Source organism: Poeciliopsis prolifica, unplaced genomic scaffold (assembly GCF_027474105.1).
Source record: "Poeciliopsis prolifica strain line A6 unplaced genomic scaffold, Auburn_PproV2 SCAFFOLD048, whole genome shotgun sequence".
Classification (NCBI taxonomy): Eukaryota; Metazoa; Chordata; class Actinopteri; order Cyprinodontiformes; family Poeciliidae; genus Poeciliopsis; species Poeciliopsis prolifica.
This window is the reverse complement of record NW_026562423.1, coordinates 1608691-1626330: the sequence shown is the minus strand read 5'-3', so window position 1 is coordinate 1626330 and position 17640 is coordinate 1608691. Positions and strand designations below refer to the sequence as shown.

Below are 17640 nucleotides of genomic sequence, written 5' to 3'. Positions count from 1 at the left end.
CTACTGACGAAATTAAACGAAAGCTACAAAGACACCCCAATTGTGCGACAGAGCTCTCCTCAATATTAAGAGGATAACATCGAGGGTGAAACATAAAGCCTTTTGTCTTTGGCAGATATCTTTGAACTCTAGCAAAGACCACAGCAGCAGGATGAAAAGCGATTCAACAAACTGAAATCTGACTGAAACTGAAATTGGACAGAAGCTATCCCGTTATTTTCTCATCTCTCTTTAAGAGCCACACAAGACGATTTCCGCGCAGCCTCATCTTCAAACCTGAGAACACGGCAGGAGTCACACCAGGCACCCTCAGCCAAAGTTACTGCGGGGTGGCATTTGTGGCCAGAATGCCTCTTCTCAGAGATAAAATGGCGGATTCATCCATCATCAGTCAGAAATCATTTGCAGCCACTCCAGTGGTCGGTGGAGTGTGCTAAAAATACTCAGGTGTTCCATGGACAGAAAGCAGATGATGTGATTGAAACAATCTGGAAGAGTAACACAAGGCCTGGGCAGGGAGAGCACAGGGTCTGGCGCCAGAATGGCAGAACTGGGAGCCCTTGGAGACTAATTCAATAGAAGCTTTAACAAGCTCCTCTTGTACCATCAGCCCACTTCTGTCTCACATCCAGGTGCTCCAAACACATCTGTTATGTGCGGCAAAATGTCAGAAATAGAGAAAACAGAGCTCAAGTCTCAGCCCAGACATTGTTTACACCAAAAAAAGATAAGAAAAAAAATACACACATTATTGAACCCCAAGTAGAAGCTATGTAATATAAAAAAGAAAAAAAAAGTGTGACTGTGGGTTTTTTTAAGCAACGTTAGCTAATTTGCGGAGCCCCAGGGGACCCAACAGTGGACTATGATGATTCTCTCTGCCTGATCAGCAGCTGATGGTTCATTGACTGTATTAATGTGCGGCCGTGTTTGATGGAGAACACTTTGCACACAGGCACAGCCGAGTAATACGGGTAATAAGGGAACGAGAACAAGAACATGGATGGATCACATGCTTACATGCATTAATATCACTTTAATAATAATGCATCTTGGGTTCAACGGATAATTTCTCATCTACCGAGTTCAAGAAAAACAGTCTACCAAGAACTGACAATGACTAAATCGCTGAGTCCTCAAGTTGTCCAAGTTGGCTTTCTCTTCCTCTCTTCTTGCTTTCCCACCACTTTTTCTGACAGAAGTCTCTTCCTACTTTTACATGAGATCGTTGCCCAGAACGTGCTGGTACTTTCAGATGTTAATTGGGAAAAGGTTCCATATTTAGACTGGGCCGCCGTTTGAGTCACATATCATACCAGGCCACTAGATGGTGCTGTGATTTTACCATGTCATCAAATCTGTATGCTTTTGACCCATAAATTCCACCTCATTGTAAACAGTAACTTGTCTCCGACTCCCATGAAAAAAGGGCTCTTGTACTTACTTTACTTAATTTACTTATCAGAAATTGTGCTAAACTGAACAGGATAAGTAGCACAACGCTATCCGCCACTGTTTTTTGTTGCTGGCTGCCAGTTCGCATGTAGAATAAACCCTACAGCCGTGTTTTCTGCACTTTCACACCTGCGGGATACTTCACTTACAGAAACCTTTCCCCCTGACACCTGGCGGCGAAAACGAGCTATTGGATCGCAACAAAAATGTTCCAGTTTACCTGAAGAGCGCCGGTGTGTAAACAGGCAGTGAGATTCTTCTATGGTGAAAGGAATCTTTTGAGTTTCTACTGTGCCTACAAAAGCAATATTTTTTTGTATTATCAACAACGTCAAGTTATTTCAAGGGATATACCGAAACAAATTAAATTGTTCCATCATTTTCACAAATAAAAAGGTGAAACACTGTACAAAAGCACTACAGGTTACGCCTGATGTTAGGGGAACTAGGCTACCGTGTTTTTGTGTTTAAAAATTTTTAAAAGTAACAAAAATTTGGAGGGAATTATAGTTTGAAAATTAGTACATACCACCTTCGTCTGAGTCAACAATAAACCTATCTTAATCAGTCTTTACTGTCACTGTTAAAATAAACAAACAATGCTTGGTGGGGGGGTCAAGTACAGCCTGGTGGCCTGCCAGGCTTATAATACACTGGAGAAAACCCAGCAGCTTCAAGTCCTTTGGAGGTATTTCTATTCTAGCTTAGCAATTTATAGTCATAAAATGACAAGCTCTGTCAGGTTAAATGGAGTGAACATATACTTCTATGTGTAGACATAGATGTTTTAATTGGCCTTTGCCTGGGCCCATGGTAAGACATAAATATGATACCGTTCATGAAACAATTTTGACTTTCAGCAGCTGTTCCACTGACATTTATACAGAACTTCCCGTACAACCCTCAAAAGTCATTATGCATCTGCCAAAGAAGTTTCACGACTGCTTTTTCCTTTGTTCCCCTTATATGTAGGTCAGTGGGAGGATCAGACTCAGGTAACTGATGAGTGGAACCATCTCCATATGTAGGGACAAGATCAAATGATGTTTAATATGCTGTTTAATACCCTGTTTGCACCATCAGGCTGTCCTCTGCAGACAGATTGGTTAAAAATGCATGAATCGAGTTTGTTCAGATGAGGCTGAACTCTGCTTGGGAGGGTAAAGTATTATGCATAATTAATTGCATATTTAAAAAGCCTCACTTATTGGAAATCCAGTCCAAAGCTTGAACCAATGTTATGATGCATCAACAGTGGAGAACAGCAATACTGATGTGGAAAAAAAAATACCTTTAGCCAATTGCCAAACCAGATTTTTTTTTAATTATGATCAAGGGTGAGTTTCTACCCCATTTGTCAAAAATAATCCATTTATGCATGACTGATACTTAAAAGACCAAAACAAATCTTTTAAAAGATTCTCTTTTGACATTGATTGGGTCAAAATCAATGTGAACTCAGTCATTTCCATCTTCCGGGGATGAGATACAGCTTTGCACAGCAGAGCTATAGCCTCACATAAAATAAAGAAGTATTAGGATCACTTGAATGGTGTGATCCTGCCAAAAAACAAAAGACTGGAAATCTTTTATGGTCAAAGTCACTTAGTCAATATTTTATATAACTTATTTTCAGCTGAAGGCAATGTGGGATGCGTCTATCAGCTTCGCACGTCTACGGACGGAAATGTTTACCTATGCTTTATAAAAACCTTCAACATTAAGCTCAATGATGGAAGCTCTTTTTCAAGACATTCTTCCTCAAAAATCTAACTTCTCTCAGAATTCTGGAAACAAATGTCAGAATTACTTGGGTTTTTTTTCAGTGGCCCTAATTCTCATCTGTTATAGACTATTATACAATTATACAGGAATGGTATAATGACAGAGCAGCAAATTAGAATGAAGTATTCAAATGAACACACAATCACTTCCATGCAGCGTACATCAGAGAAAATGTACCAAACTCTGAGCAAAAAGGAGCATGTTAAAGGTCTGGCAGTGCTGATCAAGGTAGACACACTCATACAGTAACACAAACTGACACACACACACACACACACACACAAAATCAGCAGCATGCTAGCTGACACTTTAATGCACAGTCCTTGGCAGACAGAGTGCCACTAATAATTATCCTGCCATTAACTTTGTCTTCCAAAACCAACACTGTGCCTCCATGTACGCAAGTCTTTTACGTCAGATCTCAAAAATAACTTGGCTGGGTGCTGAAAGTTGAATAAAAATATGACAGAAGAAGGAAATTGTCAGCAACATCAGTTTTAAGTCAAGTTAGATTTAGAGAACCACAGAATAAATGAGTACAACGCAGCAGCTTTGACAGACTAGCTTAGATTTCATTTGAAAAATCAACTGCTTGTTTGTGATACCACTGTAACTAATACTCCCAGAAATACGGCCTATTAATCACAAACAGAAAAAACAAATTTTCCAAGTAAAATCATTCAGCAAACATAATGCCAAAATAATTACAAACCAACATAAGACTGAGAAATGAAGTAAAATTTTAGACCGATTGCTGGTAAGTTTGATGACCAAATAAACAGATAACTAGGAAAAATGGATGTCAACTAACAAAGACAATTTTTTTCACATTGAATGGGAAATGAAAGAGACACAGCAATTTCTCTGGACCAGAAGCCTCCAGGTCTCCTACAGAAAAAGATAAAGACTGTTGGGACTTACTGATGTAGAGAAATTTAACTTCGATAAAGCGTCTTGGAACTGATGGTTTCAAATTGCGTTGATTTAATTTATTTGCACAGGGACAATTGTTAAGTATGAAAAACATGCCCTGTACTTTATTTTATAACCCGACTCATTTCCAATGTCTGTCCTTAGCTGGGCTGAGCAGCTAAATGGTGTAAAATAATTTATCAGTTCTTATAGAAGAATGACAAAATCATTCCAAAATTAACACTTATCAAGGTGTAATACAGTATGCAAACGAATAAATTTAAAATATGCAACACACCACCAACGCACCACAATAAAAGTAAATAAATGAGGCATTACGTAAATAAAAATAATTAAATCAAATTATTTTTCAGAGTCTAACTTTTCTAAAACAAGAAAGTCAGGACATGTGCAACTGCATGGGCAAGGACAGACCCAACATATCCAATGAGCAACTTCAGTGTTCTTCACCTGTCATCTTTTGTATTGTTCATTCAGATAATCATCAGGATTCTGTGGCTTATCTCTTTGTTCTTCTGTTTTTCAGAAGAGCGACAAAGAAAAACGTTTTACGGTTCAGATGTGACACCTGTGTTCGGAGGTGTACGTCTGCTCTGCACACAATGAAATCATTTTCTTCTTTTTCAAGGATTTAAACTCCGGATTTGCAGATTTTCACCTCATGCTGCGCTTCTCTTTTTGTTCAGACATAATAAGAACCCCAATAGAGAGAGCAACGTGGAAGGTTTACATAACTAACTTATTCCATGTCTGTGCATGTGTGTGTATTATGGGCAGCTTATACCTGTACATGTTGTGTTATGTGCTGCCCTTTTTACAGTTTATTTCTGCTGCCTGCTGTTATGATTTACATTTCTGGACTGTTTGTGTCATGCCTTAATTTGTTTTTTGAATGGTTTTCTGTTTCTCACTGCACTCCCTGCCCTTGATTGCCCAATCAGTAAACCTACACGTCACCAAATGTGTCACCGGCATATTAAACCTGAATCCAGAATTTAACAAAACTGAGTTTGTGCACATTGTGCTGTGTTTATCAATATCAACACAGCATGAATTTGACATTTTGCTAATGTCTGCCTACTCTGCAGAACATGTGGACTCTTTTAGGTCATTCCACAGCCTGTTTTTCTTTCACAGTTTAAGTTGCTCTGTTGTTTTTCCAGATGAGTGCTTGGACTTGTAGTGAAACTAAAAAATTTAATCCCCCTTACTCTTTTACTATATCGTTATGAAAATATGCACTGTGTTAAATCCATATTTTTTTCTTATGGTGTGTGCTTTCAACACTTTGTGACTCTTCTGTTCTCTGTATAAAAACGGGCAATCAGTGCAGAGACATCGCGCGGGCTGAAAATCCTATTGGCATGAAAAATGTGCATTCATTAGTCTTCCAATATATCGCAGTTTCAATTCTTTGCAATATTAATTAGGGATGCATTGATACAAAAATTTGATTGCTGTAGTGCCCACAATCCTTTGCTGCATCATTATGTCTGTCACATGACCAAAGAAATGACCAACCTCTTCCATGAATCAAATGCACTTGATTCATGGATCACCAGCAAGTGTAAGCAGCTCTACAACAGCAGATATTTTGGCAGTCAGCTGTGTGTTGACACACAGTTAAGGAGGAAAGATCACCAGCCTGAAAAGGGCCTTTAGGCTATTTCCAAACAATGCAGCTTCAGTTACTTTGTAGTAGCAACTAAGAAGACAGCAGGCAGTTATCCCAGAAGAGAATGTCCATGCGTTTCCATTTCAAAGCTTGGTTTGCAATAATGCAAGAGCCACATCTCAGACCTTAACGTGGCACAGTCTTTAACGTAGTAAAGCCTGTAGTTACAAAAATCTTTGTGGTTTGTTTGACAGGTCGGCCAGAAAGAAGTATCTTCCCTCAAAGTTCACAAAGTGTCAATTAGATGAACCAAAGGCTTTGGGGACAAGGTTCCATGTCCTTGTTCCTGATTTACCTGTTGTCTGCTCTCTGACTGCCCTGTGAGGTTCAGAATTTTGGTTCTGAACCTCACTTTATGTACTTGGACCCTGGTTAGGGTTTCATGGACTGTTCTGCCTTGTCATACATGGAAGAAAGAGAGCTAGTACTGTGATTCATACATTTTCCTCTGAATGACGTTATTTAAAAAAACAGAGCAGAAGAACAGACTGAAAAAAATAACAGCAGGGGGTACAGAGAGAAAAATAGTGCAAGAATGATAGACAGGAAATAAACAAAACGGAGCAAAAAACAGAAAAGGCACAAGGGGAAAATTGCCAAAGATAACTTTCGAAAATACATAATGAAACATTTGAAGCATTAGTAATGTGTTTGGAATAAAGACTTGCTCCTGTAACTGGCTTCTGGAAGTGTGCAATGCCAAAAGTGAGTCAGCAGGAAGTGATCCGTTAACAGCCAAATGAGATTAGAGGACCACTCCGAGTGTGGGCTCTTCTGGATGGGAGAGGTACTTGTTTATCGATGCAGAATCGAGTCCAATTATTTCCGTACTCAAGGCCATACAATGATGAGCGAAGTTGTGCCAAATTTAGACATGTCGTAGTCATGCCTCTTATGGTAAGTGACTGAAATATGTTTTGTTCGTGCAGAATGTCACGTTGCCAAGATGAAGAGGCAGCATCAAGCCTACATCATTTATAGATTCAATACAAGAAGAAATATTTATGGACATGTACATAAGGCTACATGAAGTGTGCACAAATGCTGACTTTAGCTTATGGTTGACGAGAATCTCGAGTTTCATCTTGATTGTTTTCGTTTGTAAAGATAGAGAATATGCACTTTCATCAGATTATTTTACAAGCAGTAAATATAGTCAGAAAACAAAAACAGTAAACAATGTATTGTAAGCAAGTGATAACTGGTCTTGAAATTGTTTTCTGTAATAAACTTTTCTGACCCACAAACACCCTTTGGAGAAGAAAAACAACAGATAATTCTACTATTCAGAAGAATCTCACAATACAATTGTCTGTTCTTATATACAGAACAGACAGTCCTAATAGGACTGTCAAAAGGTACCACATATTTTTATTACATTTTTGTTTTTAGGTTTAATACATTTTCTTCAATATAGCATTCAACATTTTTTGGAAATGATGACAAAAATGTACTTTACAACTACGAGTGTCATTCTTTGCAGAAATGTTATAGTTGTATGTTGTATGAAAATGCCAAAGATAAACTGATAAAGCTAATATTTCTTCATAAAATAGCATAGAAACAGCCTTTATTGTCCTCGAAAGGGAAATTCAGGTGTAACAGCAGCAACAGATATAAAAGTAACCTTTACATTTTAAAACAGTGCTAAATTCTTTAGCATTTTTGGACGTACTTCAATAATAGTTAGTAAGGGCTAAAGTGCATGCTCCATAGCTGCATGTTGCAAACCCCTGTGGTAAGCTAGGGGTTTGCAACCGGTGCACTGGCCATCAAAGTCAAAGGTAAAATGTGACTGAACGCAACCAAGTAATACTGTTTGGAAACTCATGTCTGGAGCAATAGCTACAGAAACCAAAACCCTGATCTTTTTGAAATATGCCTACTCTGTTTACATACTGCAATTAGGTCCAAAAGAACATGTCTGTCCAAGTAAAATCATGAAAGTGTGCAGTGCTTTGGTCTTCTGCGACAGCCTGAATTGATTCTAGTCCAACAAACTGCCTTCAGAAGTCACTTAATATGAGTGAACCCCAATGTATACTCATACTGGATGGAACATAAAATGTTCCAGCCATACTGAATGGACTCAGAAGAATGGTCTTTGAAAAGACAGAAGGTGAGCGTTTTCTGTCTCATACCACATGCCCCTGAAGGACTGGATGTGAAAGGTGATTTTACAAAGTATTGACTCAGAAGGGCTGAATACAAATGCACACCACAGGCAAAAAAAGAAAAAAAAACTGTTTTAAAAGGTCACCAGTCAGAACATAAAGATCTGACTCTCTAAACAATGGTTAATGGTTTTACCTGGCTCTTCGGATTGTGCTTCAGTCCTCACATGGTACACGACACTGATGTAATGACACCTGTTGATAGCACAGCAATCAGGACGCAGGTAGTTATTAGCATCTGACTCTAACGAGAGCGTAGCACCGCGCTGGCTGGCATTCAGAGTAGCTAGGTGGGGACAAGAAGAAAACAATGTGAACTCTCCCCGAGGCTTTTGGAGGCTCTGTTCGGTCCACGTATGAGTCACATTGCAGCTCACCTACACACAGGTATACACACTCGCTATTAGCCCACACTGTGCAGGTGTTGCTGAGTTGGGTTAAGCCTGAAGAGACTGCCAACGCTCCCAACAAATAGAGAGTGCCAAAGCCTTAATTGCGTTGTAAGAGTTCCTGGGGCCTGACTCCAGGACCGGGCCTGTTTTCAATGTGAGGTCAATGTGTCACAGCGGTAGTGTGGCACACTGACCTCCTGGCCCCGCTGAGCAGCTGGGCCTAACCCAGATCCACTCTGTTCTCCTCCCGTGATTCAGCACAAGCTCCAGTTGTGCCTCTGATTACAGCTTTTACATAAGATAAACAGGTTCTTCCTTTTAGAGGCAAGAATTTACTTTTATTTCAACATGTTGAAATAAATACTGGATAGCATTTACGTCAATGTGAAAAGATAAAAAAAGAAAAAGGAAATCACATAGTGGCCGCCAAGGGTATGGAATGTCCTGATTTGTTACCAAACAGAAGAACTCAAAGAACTTGCTGTGTATTTGTTCCCTGTGGTACACTGTGTTCAGAGCCAATGAAAAATATACCCCACATTATTAAAGAACATGCGAGAAGTCCTTTTTCCCCGTTTGGCGAATCAAATGCAACACAAGACGTATAAGCCGTCACAGGGTTCTGATTCATAAAATGATCAATTGATTGAGAAAAAACAACACAAACCTTTTTGACCACATTACAACTCTGAGACGTCACTCCCGCTCCATCTGTTTCCTAAGAAGTTGTGCGGTGGGGTGACAATTGCTTGCCGATCAACCGGTGAAACGTCGAGTTCAATCACGTATGGGTGCAAACGCAGGCTAGCAACGCAAAATAAAGTTGGAAAATACAAAACTTTTGTCCCTGTCGCAGCCATCACGTCCAAGTTTGTTGGGTTCACTTCTATGAGGAGGAAAACTTTTGCCTTTTTGTTGTCGTTCGTCGCTTCCCATGTGTCTAGTTCCTAAGGTTTCCACTCATAAGAAGCCACTTGTAAGCCGAACGGTTTGATTTGGTCTCTTTTGAACCACATGACCTCCTTCCAAATTATTCTTTTCACTTCAAATCTACGCACTACTTTGTGTTGCTGATTAAAAAGAATGGCAAACTGTGCCAAAAAGCTGAAACAGCCTTCATATCTGTTGTGTATGAAGACTTTTGCTATAGAAATCAGGAGCAGAGGTTTGATAGTTGACAAGAGAAAAGGTTGGCCTGTGTGTGTTTGAGCAGCCCAAAGATGAAGTTAAAGCTCCAAGATTTGAGTTATTATGCAAGGCCTGTGTTTGCCTCAAAATGTATAATTTGATAAGATGAGTGACTCACACTTAAGAGCTTTCTACGAAATGGCTCCCAGACACTGTAAGTAGATGTTCATTATTCAGAGAATTTAAATGAGTGAAGCCCTAAAAGCAGCTTATTTATTTAAACAACACAGCACTTTTGCAGGCTTAACAAGACATAATTTTCCTTGGGAGCAGGTGGACTTGAAGAAAAGAAAAAAAAGTAAAACCTCCACTAGATGTGAATCTCATTCAAGCTACAAGATGCAGGTCTGATTAGTAGACCTGCAGCAACTGTTTAAAATCTTCCTTTTCCAAATCACAAAGGCTTAGTTATGGTTTGAGTTTGTGTAACAGATGATGTACGGACAACATTTGGTTGATGCAACAAACACACTGGAAAAAGGTGAAAAGGACATCCAGTTAAGTCCAAAATGTAATCGCTTCAATTCTAAAAAATTACAACATAAAACATGAAATCAGGTAAATATTATTCGATGAGGAATTTTTACCCACTTTTTCCTGTGTACAAACAGTTATTTGAAGTTTTACAGAACAGTTTATTTCTAGGTTTTATGTAACACTCCGTCCACCTCCACCCGCCGATTCATGATTGACTTTTGAAAGGTTGAACTTTATGTCAAAAGCGAACATTTGACACCTACATATTGCAACTTCATTGACTGTGACTCCTAATGGATGGCTTCAAGTTGTAAGCGACAGTGTTAACACACACACCCACATGCACACACACACATCTTGACCCAACAATATTTACCAATTCCACCTTGCAATAGTTTTCCAAATCAATCGAGCTGGAAGAACATCACTTACTAACAACCTTCTTTAGATCAGCTCTGAAACTGGCGAGGTTATTCCACGACTTTAGTTTTTTTCTAATAAGGGGAAACTTTTGTCCATTTTAATACGGACTCAGTCAAATCTCAGCAGAAAGTTTTATTCATTGGAACAAAAAACACATTTGCATCTAAAGAAACGCACGCTCAAATTAGAGGGAAACCTTTAAAGTCCATTAAGAGCCATCCATCTATCACTTTCTATACCTGCTTACAAGGTTTCATACGGTGATTATGCAGTTTAGATAAAAGCTTCCAGGCAGATAAATTGGACGTGCAAATGATTATAAATGATTTAAAGATTACATAAGTAATAGTTTTGTCAATTGTGTCAAAATAAAATCAGGAGTTTAATTAGAAGAGCTCTTAGTTATTAAAAAACACCAGCTGTTAATGAACTGCGTTTCAGTCCAAATTTCACTGAATTCATTCGCAGTCTCTCAGCAGAGACAAAGATATGTGAAGCATAGCGGCTCGTTTAGAAATCTGCCTCTATGCTTTTTCTCGTCTTTTTTTAGAGGCTCCTTTCCTACAACATGTTAAATGTTTTCTAATTACTAAATTTTATGTTTTTGATTGTGCAATGTGACAAATCTGCTATGCCCTACTTCTGCACATCTGATCTCACAGACATAACAGAATTAAAATACTTTTAGGTAAGGAGAATGCAATACGTTTCTGCCACCAAGTAGGTGAGGTTCAGACACATTACAAGTGTTTATGATTATATTTCAGTGATGTACACTGAAATATAATCATAAACATGACAGCATACTGGAACAGTTATGTTGAAGAAGAAAGCACACATCCTTTCAAGACTTGGACAATTTTTAAAAGCGTGGCCACTTTTTTATCTGCTTTGACATCAGGGAAGAACATGGGACATAGGAGTGCAGCAAGTTGTGCATTTATGACGTTCAGAAGCCATGCTGAACCTTGAAATAAAGGATGGCTAACACCAGAAGGATCTATTCTTGTGGCTCTTTACATGTAAATAATTGTCCTGCTGCATTTAGGGTTAAATTAGGGTGTGACAGCAATCTGGCTAATTTCCGTTTGAGAGAGGTACAGTAATTCAACCAGAAAGTTATAAAAGGATTACTGAGTTCAAGTTACATCATTTTCTTTTACTGAAAAAAAAAAGAAAACAAACCGCTGGAACTGAAAGTTATACAGTTTTTAAATCAATCTGTTGGGTCTTTTATCACTGCAGGTGGTTGCAGTCAGTTTCAGGGCCTCGCTGTGAGAAACCACAGTCGGTAAATACAAAATGAGTCGAACTGGCTGTGATCACATCACACATCGGTCAGGAAGCTCCTGTTACAAACGAACACTAGCAGAGACCTTTACCTAATTTCTGATTAAAGTTTCAGCCACGTTTTGAGGAAATTTTGCAGAAATATCAACTAAATGTTTGTGGTGTAGTTTTTTTTTTTGTTGTTTTGTTTGATTTTAGGACACAATCAACGCCAAAACCACTTGAAAAGCAAAGTCAATCTTTGACCAGCCCCCATAATAATAATAATAATAATAGTAATATCACCCCTGATAGCCTCGGCTCGATTGGGGACCAAAATTGTAACATGTTACATTTTCAGCTGGTGAGAGATCCTTTGAGGAACCTGATGCTCCTCCTTGCCTGTGGCACAGCACCAAGAACCACTGAAGGGGACAATGAGCACAATTTCCCTCTTCACAAAATGTAAATAAAAATGGAGTGTTGTGAGATTTTGTAAGCTGGAGGATCTCTCTTTTCTGACCACGAGTCATTTCTCCTGCTAGCACTTATTTTGGTTGTATTTACCCAGAATGCACTGCGCTTTTGTGCGCTTACTTCTTTTGGAGCAGTCTCCGGTCCATTGTATCCACACATGCATTTGAACAACACCAGAGTTCACTACAACCTAAGTTTGTAGGTGGACCAGAGTTCACTTTTTTGGTCCACGTCAGAGTTCAATTACACATTCACACCTTTCCGAACAAACTAGGTTGTAAGCAAAGTCTCTGGAACATTGTTAGAGCAGATCGCGAGTGGGCCATGAGCAAACCATCCATCAATCCACCGACTTTTGCATGTCTTATAAGCGGTCTCAGGGAAACCCAGAAATCTATTTCCAAGCATGTACTGGGTCTGCTCCCATTGAGATAAACCCAGCTAACTTCCTAATGTCACAATACACGGTGTGGTATGGTGAGGCAGACGCTTAGGATCCAGGTTGAAGTGAAGATTTTAATTATGTATTCCAAAAATATAAAGTCCAATAATCCAGGCAGCGCAGAGAGAGAGCGGAAGGCTAAGGCTCCTCAATTGGTAGCAACTGGAAAGCACGATGGACAAAACAAGCAAGACCATCCGACTAGACAGGACTAGAGATAAGACCAGACAGTTTCAACAAGGACCCGACAGGGAACAACAAACACAGGTGGGTATAAATACACAGAGCGTAATCACACCTGGGAACGATCAAAGGATAGACAGGACAACACAGAGACTCAATTAACTGAAAATGACACACCAAAACCTAACTTAACACAGAGAAAAACCAAATCCTTACACCTAATGAAGGTACTCAAGAGGCATCATGCTTGAATACTAAAATCCCCTCAGTTGAGTCCTTCTGATACTTAGAGCAGCGACTCTGACCTCCCCATCCGCCAATGAAGCTCCTCTCCTCATCTCTAAGGCTGAGAAAAAGCCAAGGACTCAACAAGTAGTAAACTGAAAAATGTTTGTCTGCTGATTCTTCAGGGTTAAGACATCTTCCTTAATCAACAAAAAATGGGTCAGCAAACACAAAAATGACCTTCTTCCATGAACATGTCAGTCACCAAACCTAATCCTAAAGAGCACAAGGCTGGATGGCTGCAACCTTAAAAAGGGTTGTAGGATAACAAGAAGGTAGTTCCCCATTGGCTGTTGAAAGTATTGACAGTAAGGATATCAAGTCTGGTTCCAATAATTTTGAAATTTTCCATATATTAACAAATATGTACAGTACCTATACATTTATTTTTTGAGAAGGGATAAATGTTCTCAAATTTCAAAAAGGCTCAAAAATCTATTTATAAACATCTTCTTCAAGTCTTTGGTTATCAAACCCTTAGTATGTCCATGTAACCCCATGCATTTCCTGTTTCTGCACAATGTCGAAAAAAGGAGCAATTGGAGTAATGTGCGAGGCCAAAAGCTCTCCAGCTCCATTCTCTCTCCTCATTGGCTTCTCACGTAGATAATGCTGGGCTGACTCAGCGGACTGCGAGTAATCACTAAGAGGTACATCAAATGACCACCTTTGAATGAATCGGCTCTTAAAGGGAGAGAAACTGGGTTTGAAAGAACTTGGCAAATTACTGTCATGTCAGCCAGTGACCCCCATCAAAAAGAAAATACCGGTTCAAGAGATCATCAAATGATAAGCCTCTTATGACTCAGTAAGAGGCGAGTTATCAATCATATGAGAATAATCAAACCACAGCACACCTCAACCTCATTTTGGGCTTGATTTTTCGAAACTCTTCTCTCCTCTCATCAATGTTTAAGCACATTATTTCTGCTCTCTGGGTGTACGGTATACACCGCATGTGTCCTCAATTTAAGAACCGGAACAATTAATGCCTTACATGTGGAGTGGTTTATTTTGCCTTCACGACAGTCTAAGTTAGGAAGTTGTTAGCAATTTTGTGTGATTTTCTTACTAGCCGACTTGTACTGTACTTGAAAAGTAGTTGCTGTTCAACAAAAGGCCTCAAATTGCAATTGACATCTTAATATCTGTGAGCATTTAAACATCCGTAAAGGACTGCTCAGATATAGTATTTGGTAAGAAAATCAACAACGCATCAAACCAACCACATAATGAGCTAATGACTCAGCTTGTTCTTATTTCAATGGCTGAGATGCAAAAAGGCTCCCAAAGAAAGAGTAATGGAAGAAAAGGACAGGATTCAGGAACCAATATTGTTATCCCAATATTCTGAATGGTATTGCAATTGCATTTTTCCCAGTATAGTTCAGTAAAAAAATGGTAAAAAAAAAAAAAAAAAAAAAAAGCCAATCTTAAGGATTTGGGACACCATAGAAAACTAAGCCAATTGCAAAATAAAGGTTCTGTCCTAGTGAAAGTATGTCAATTGGATTTTTTTTCCCTCAAATGAGTAAAATCAAAATTTCAAAACTCCATTTCATGTTTGCAGTTATTCTTTCTGCAGCCCTTTGTTTTATGTATTGAAGACATTAAATTAAAAAAATATATAAAAAGAGTTATTTAAACGACACTCTAATCATATTATCCTAAACATGAAGCTGTAAATCCAGAATCAGTCTTGGGATTTAAGATTCACATTTTTATAATATTTGCGAAAAATTTTCGAAACAACAAAAAGAATGAAAATTAAAAGAAGAGTCCTGTAAGCGCAGTTTAGCAACTCTAGATGATCATGAGCTTGGATTTATCAAATGTACTTTTCACAGACTGCCTTGATTCAAAATACTGCCAGACCAGACTAAGCCATGTTCATCTGTTTCCCCACTATAATGTAACTTCTACAGCCCCATATCTATACAGTTAAAAACAATGACTCGGTTGGTCGTGTTTTGTCAAACCAAAGAAAGAAAATCAGGAGTCTTACGACTGCTACCACTTGTACAAAGTATTTTTTACTAGGGATAAAAATATTACCGTTTGATTTCTGGTAGGGAAAGTCAGGGGTTCTTAAAAGCCGAGTCGTTTATCGCAGAGAGAGCCTGCTCAGCACGAGCAATTTTCAATCAGCAGGATTTTGTTTCGAAAGGCTTTTTGTCTCGATTTGCCTCAGATATAAACTAAACAGATCTAAAAAAAAAAGGACAATAACTACACACAGAGGCATGCACATTCAAGCAGAATAGACAAAATCCTATATAATCCTAAATTCACAGGCATTTTTACTTTAATACAGAATTTCCAATCTTTTTTTAATTTGCAACCACAAATTAAAAAAAAATAAAAAATGATGAGACTTATGGGATAGAAACAGCACCTGACAAATCATGGTGGTTGTCCTTTTGGAAGGTGAAATTCCTAGTCGCAAGGCTACTGGCCATCTCATTTTTAATGTTTCTATATATTTTTAATGTCTTCTGTTTTAGAAAGATAATTTATGGTAACATACTTTATTTAAAAAAAATTGTGGAATTTGGATGTTTATTTTGGTCAACTGAAGAAGGATTGTATCCTTGCAATATATATTTTTTAATACAACTTGGGTGGAGGCTTTATTTAAAAAAATTAAATGACATTTGATTCTGCACAGTACAGTATGTACTTGTTAAATATAAGCTGTGCTCATCACAAGTTGGTGAATTTATGAAAACAGTAATGTTCTTCTGTCTTACCTGTTTTTCTCTACAAAACAATGTTTGTATAGAAGAAATGTCATTAACTTGAGATTGGGATTTTACTGTAATACGGTTCAGATTTTTTTTTTTTTATACTTATTATAAATGGCTAAGTACATTAGAACTTTCTCCTTAAGCTTCAACATCGACAACAAATTCTTACCACATTCCAGAAGAGAGGGTTGAATATGATGGCAATCACTGCGATGGAAAGGTTTGGGTCATGAAAATTAATGTGTCTGATGAATTCTTCAATCGGCATCAAGTCCATCTGAAGAAACAAAACACAAATAACGGGATCATAAAAAACTACTTTTTCTTTTTTCTTCTTTTTTTTTTCTTTCTTTATTTGTTTAGCAGGAGAACATACATTCATTTTACATACATTTTGCAAAGCTTACATGACTTCTCCAATTTTGTATTATTTTTTCCCCATTTAACACATAGCAAACATAAATCCCCATACAGACATAACAAAAACAAAACCAAGTACGTATAATTACATTAAAAAAAACAAAAAAACAATTATAAAATAAAAAAAAATAAATAAAAAAATAAAAAAACAGAGGGCGTTTGAGGGGGGGTTGGACAGCCTCGAGAAGCAAAAAGCAACAACACTTTATTTGATTATTCTGCAGATTTTAGTCACATGACATGATGGGTCAGTCACATCAATCTATACATTGTAAAGGCAGAGATTTTATGTATGTCACAAAAGGTGCCCACTTGTGAGAGAATTTTGCTGAACTACCTTTCACTGTTAACAAAATCTTTTCTATCCTTAAGCATGATCTTACAGTATTAAGCCATAGTGAAGTAGATGGAGGTATAGGAGATTTCCAGCTAAGTATTTCTTTTTTCTTTTTAAACAAATGGGTAGATGTAGCTTAATGCCATAGCTAGAAACAGCATTAAGCAGCTGGGTTGGCCATTTACTTCATGCCCTGATTTTTCCCCATTGCACTTTATTAATTCAAGGCAACGTTTATTTGTTTAGCCCCGTTTACACACAAGGCTATTCAATTTGCCTTGCATAAGGGAAGAGGATGTGGAACAGGACACATATTACAGTTTTCGGACAGTACAAGTACATTTTCTTCCATTACCAAAAGCCTATTGATTAAGAGCCTTAACACATGTACAAAGCTACAATTTAACTTAAAAAGATCAGATAAACCTGCCAATCTCTACCTGCTGACAGTTGCTTTCGCTTAATGAATATATATTTTCCCTAAAGCCCTCGATTCATTAGTTAGCTTTTTTAAAGGTGAATTTGATTACGACATGTTTTAAAGTGAAAAATTAATGCTATAACCCACTGAGTAATGTTGAGGCAACAGACTTTACACCTGTCTGATTTAGACTTTCCATCTGATGCCTTGTTTCCACTAAGCAGTACGACACAGGTTAGTGACCTACATGGACCTGCAACTGAAGGTCCGTGTGGGACAATGGTACGGTATGTTTATTCATATTCTCAGTTAATGCAACAAATGTTCAGTCAGTGACAATATCTCAGTCTTGGCCTTTGACTAGAATTCTTGCCTTGGCCCAGCAAGGACAAGTGTGTATGGACCCCCGGATGGAAGCTTGAAAGGCATAAATGCTTTGAATTTAAAGTCAGATTTACTAAATCAAACTAATTTGCAACATTTTGCTGCTATAGGGCAAGAAGAAAAGAGGAAGAAATTAGATCTGTATCGTTTAAAATGGCCTATAATAATAGGCT

General features: G+C 38.1%; 2 protein-coding genes across 2 annotated transcripts in view; one reads left to right on the top strand and one right to left on the bottom strand.

Annotated features, from left to right (window-relative positions):
* LOC129377515 (uncharacterized) overlaps positions 1–17640 on the top strand; it is a 288482-nt gene that overhangs the window by 132150 nt on the left and 138692 nt on the right. The gene's annotated exons all lie outside the window — the stretch shown is intronic.
* The window catches only part of pemt (phosphatidylethanolamine N-methyltransferase), a 47518-nt gene that overhangs the window by 27895 nt on the left and 1983 nt on the right, over positions 1–17640 (bottom strand). The window contains exon 2 of the mRNA XM_055057515.1: positions 16075–16182. Within this exon, the coding sequence (XP_054913490.1) occupies positions 16075–16182 (108 nt within the window). The remainder of the gene's footprint in view (positions 1–16074; positions 16183–17640) is intronic.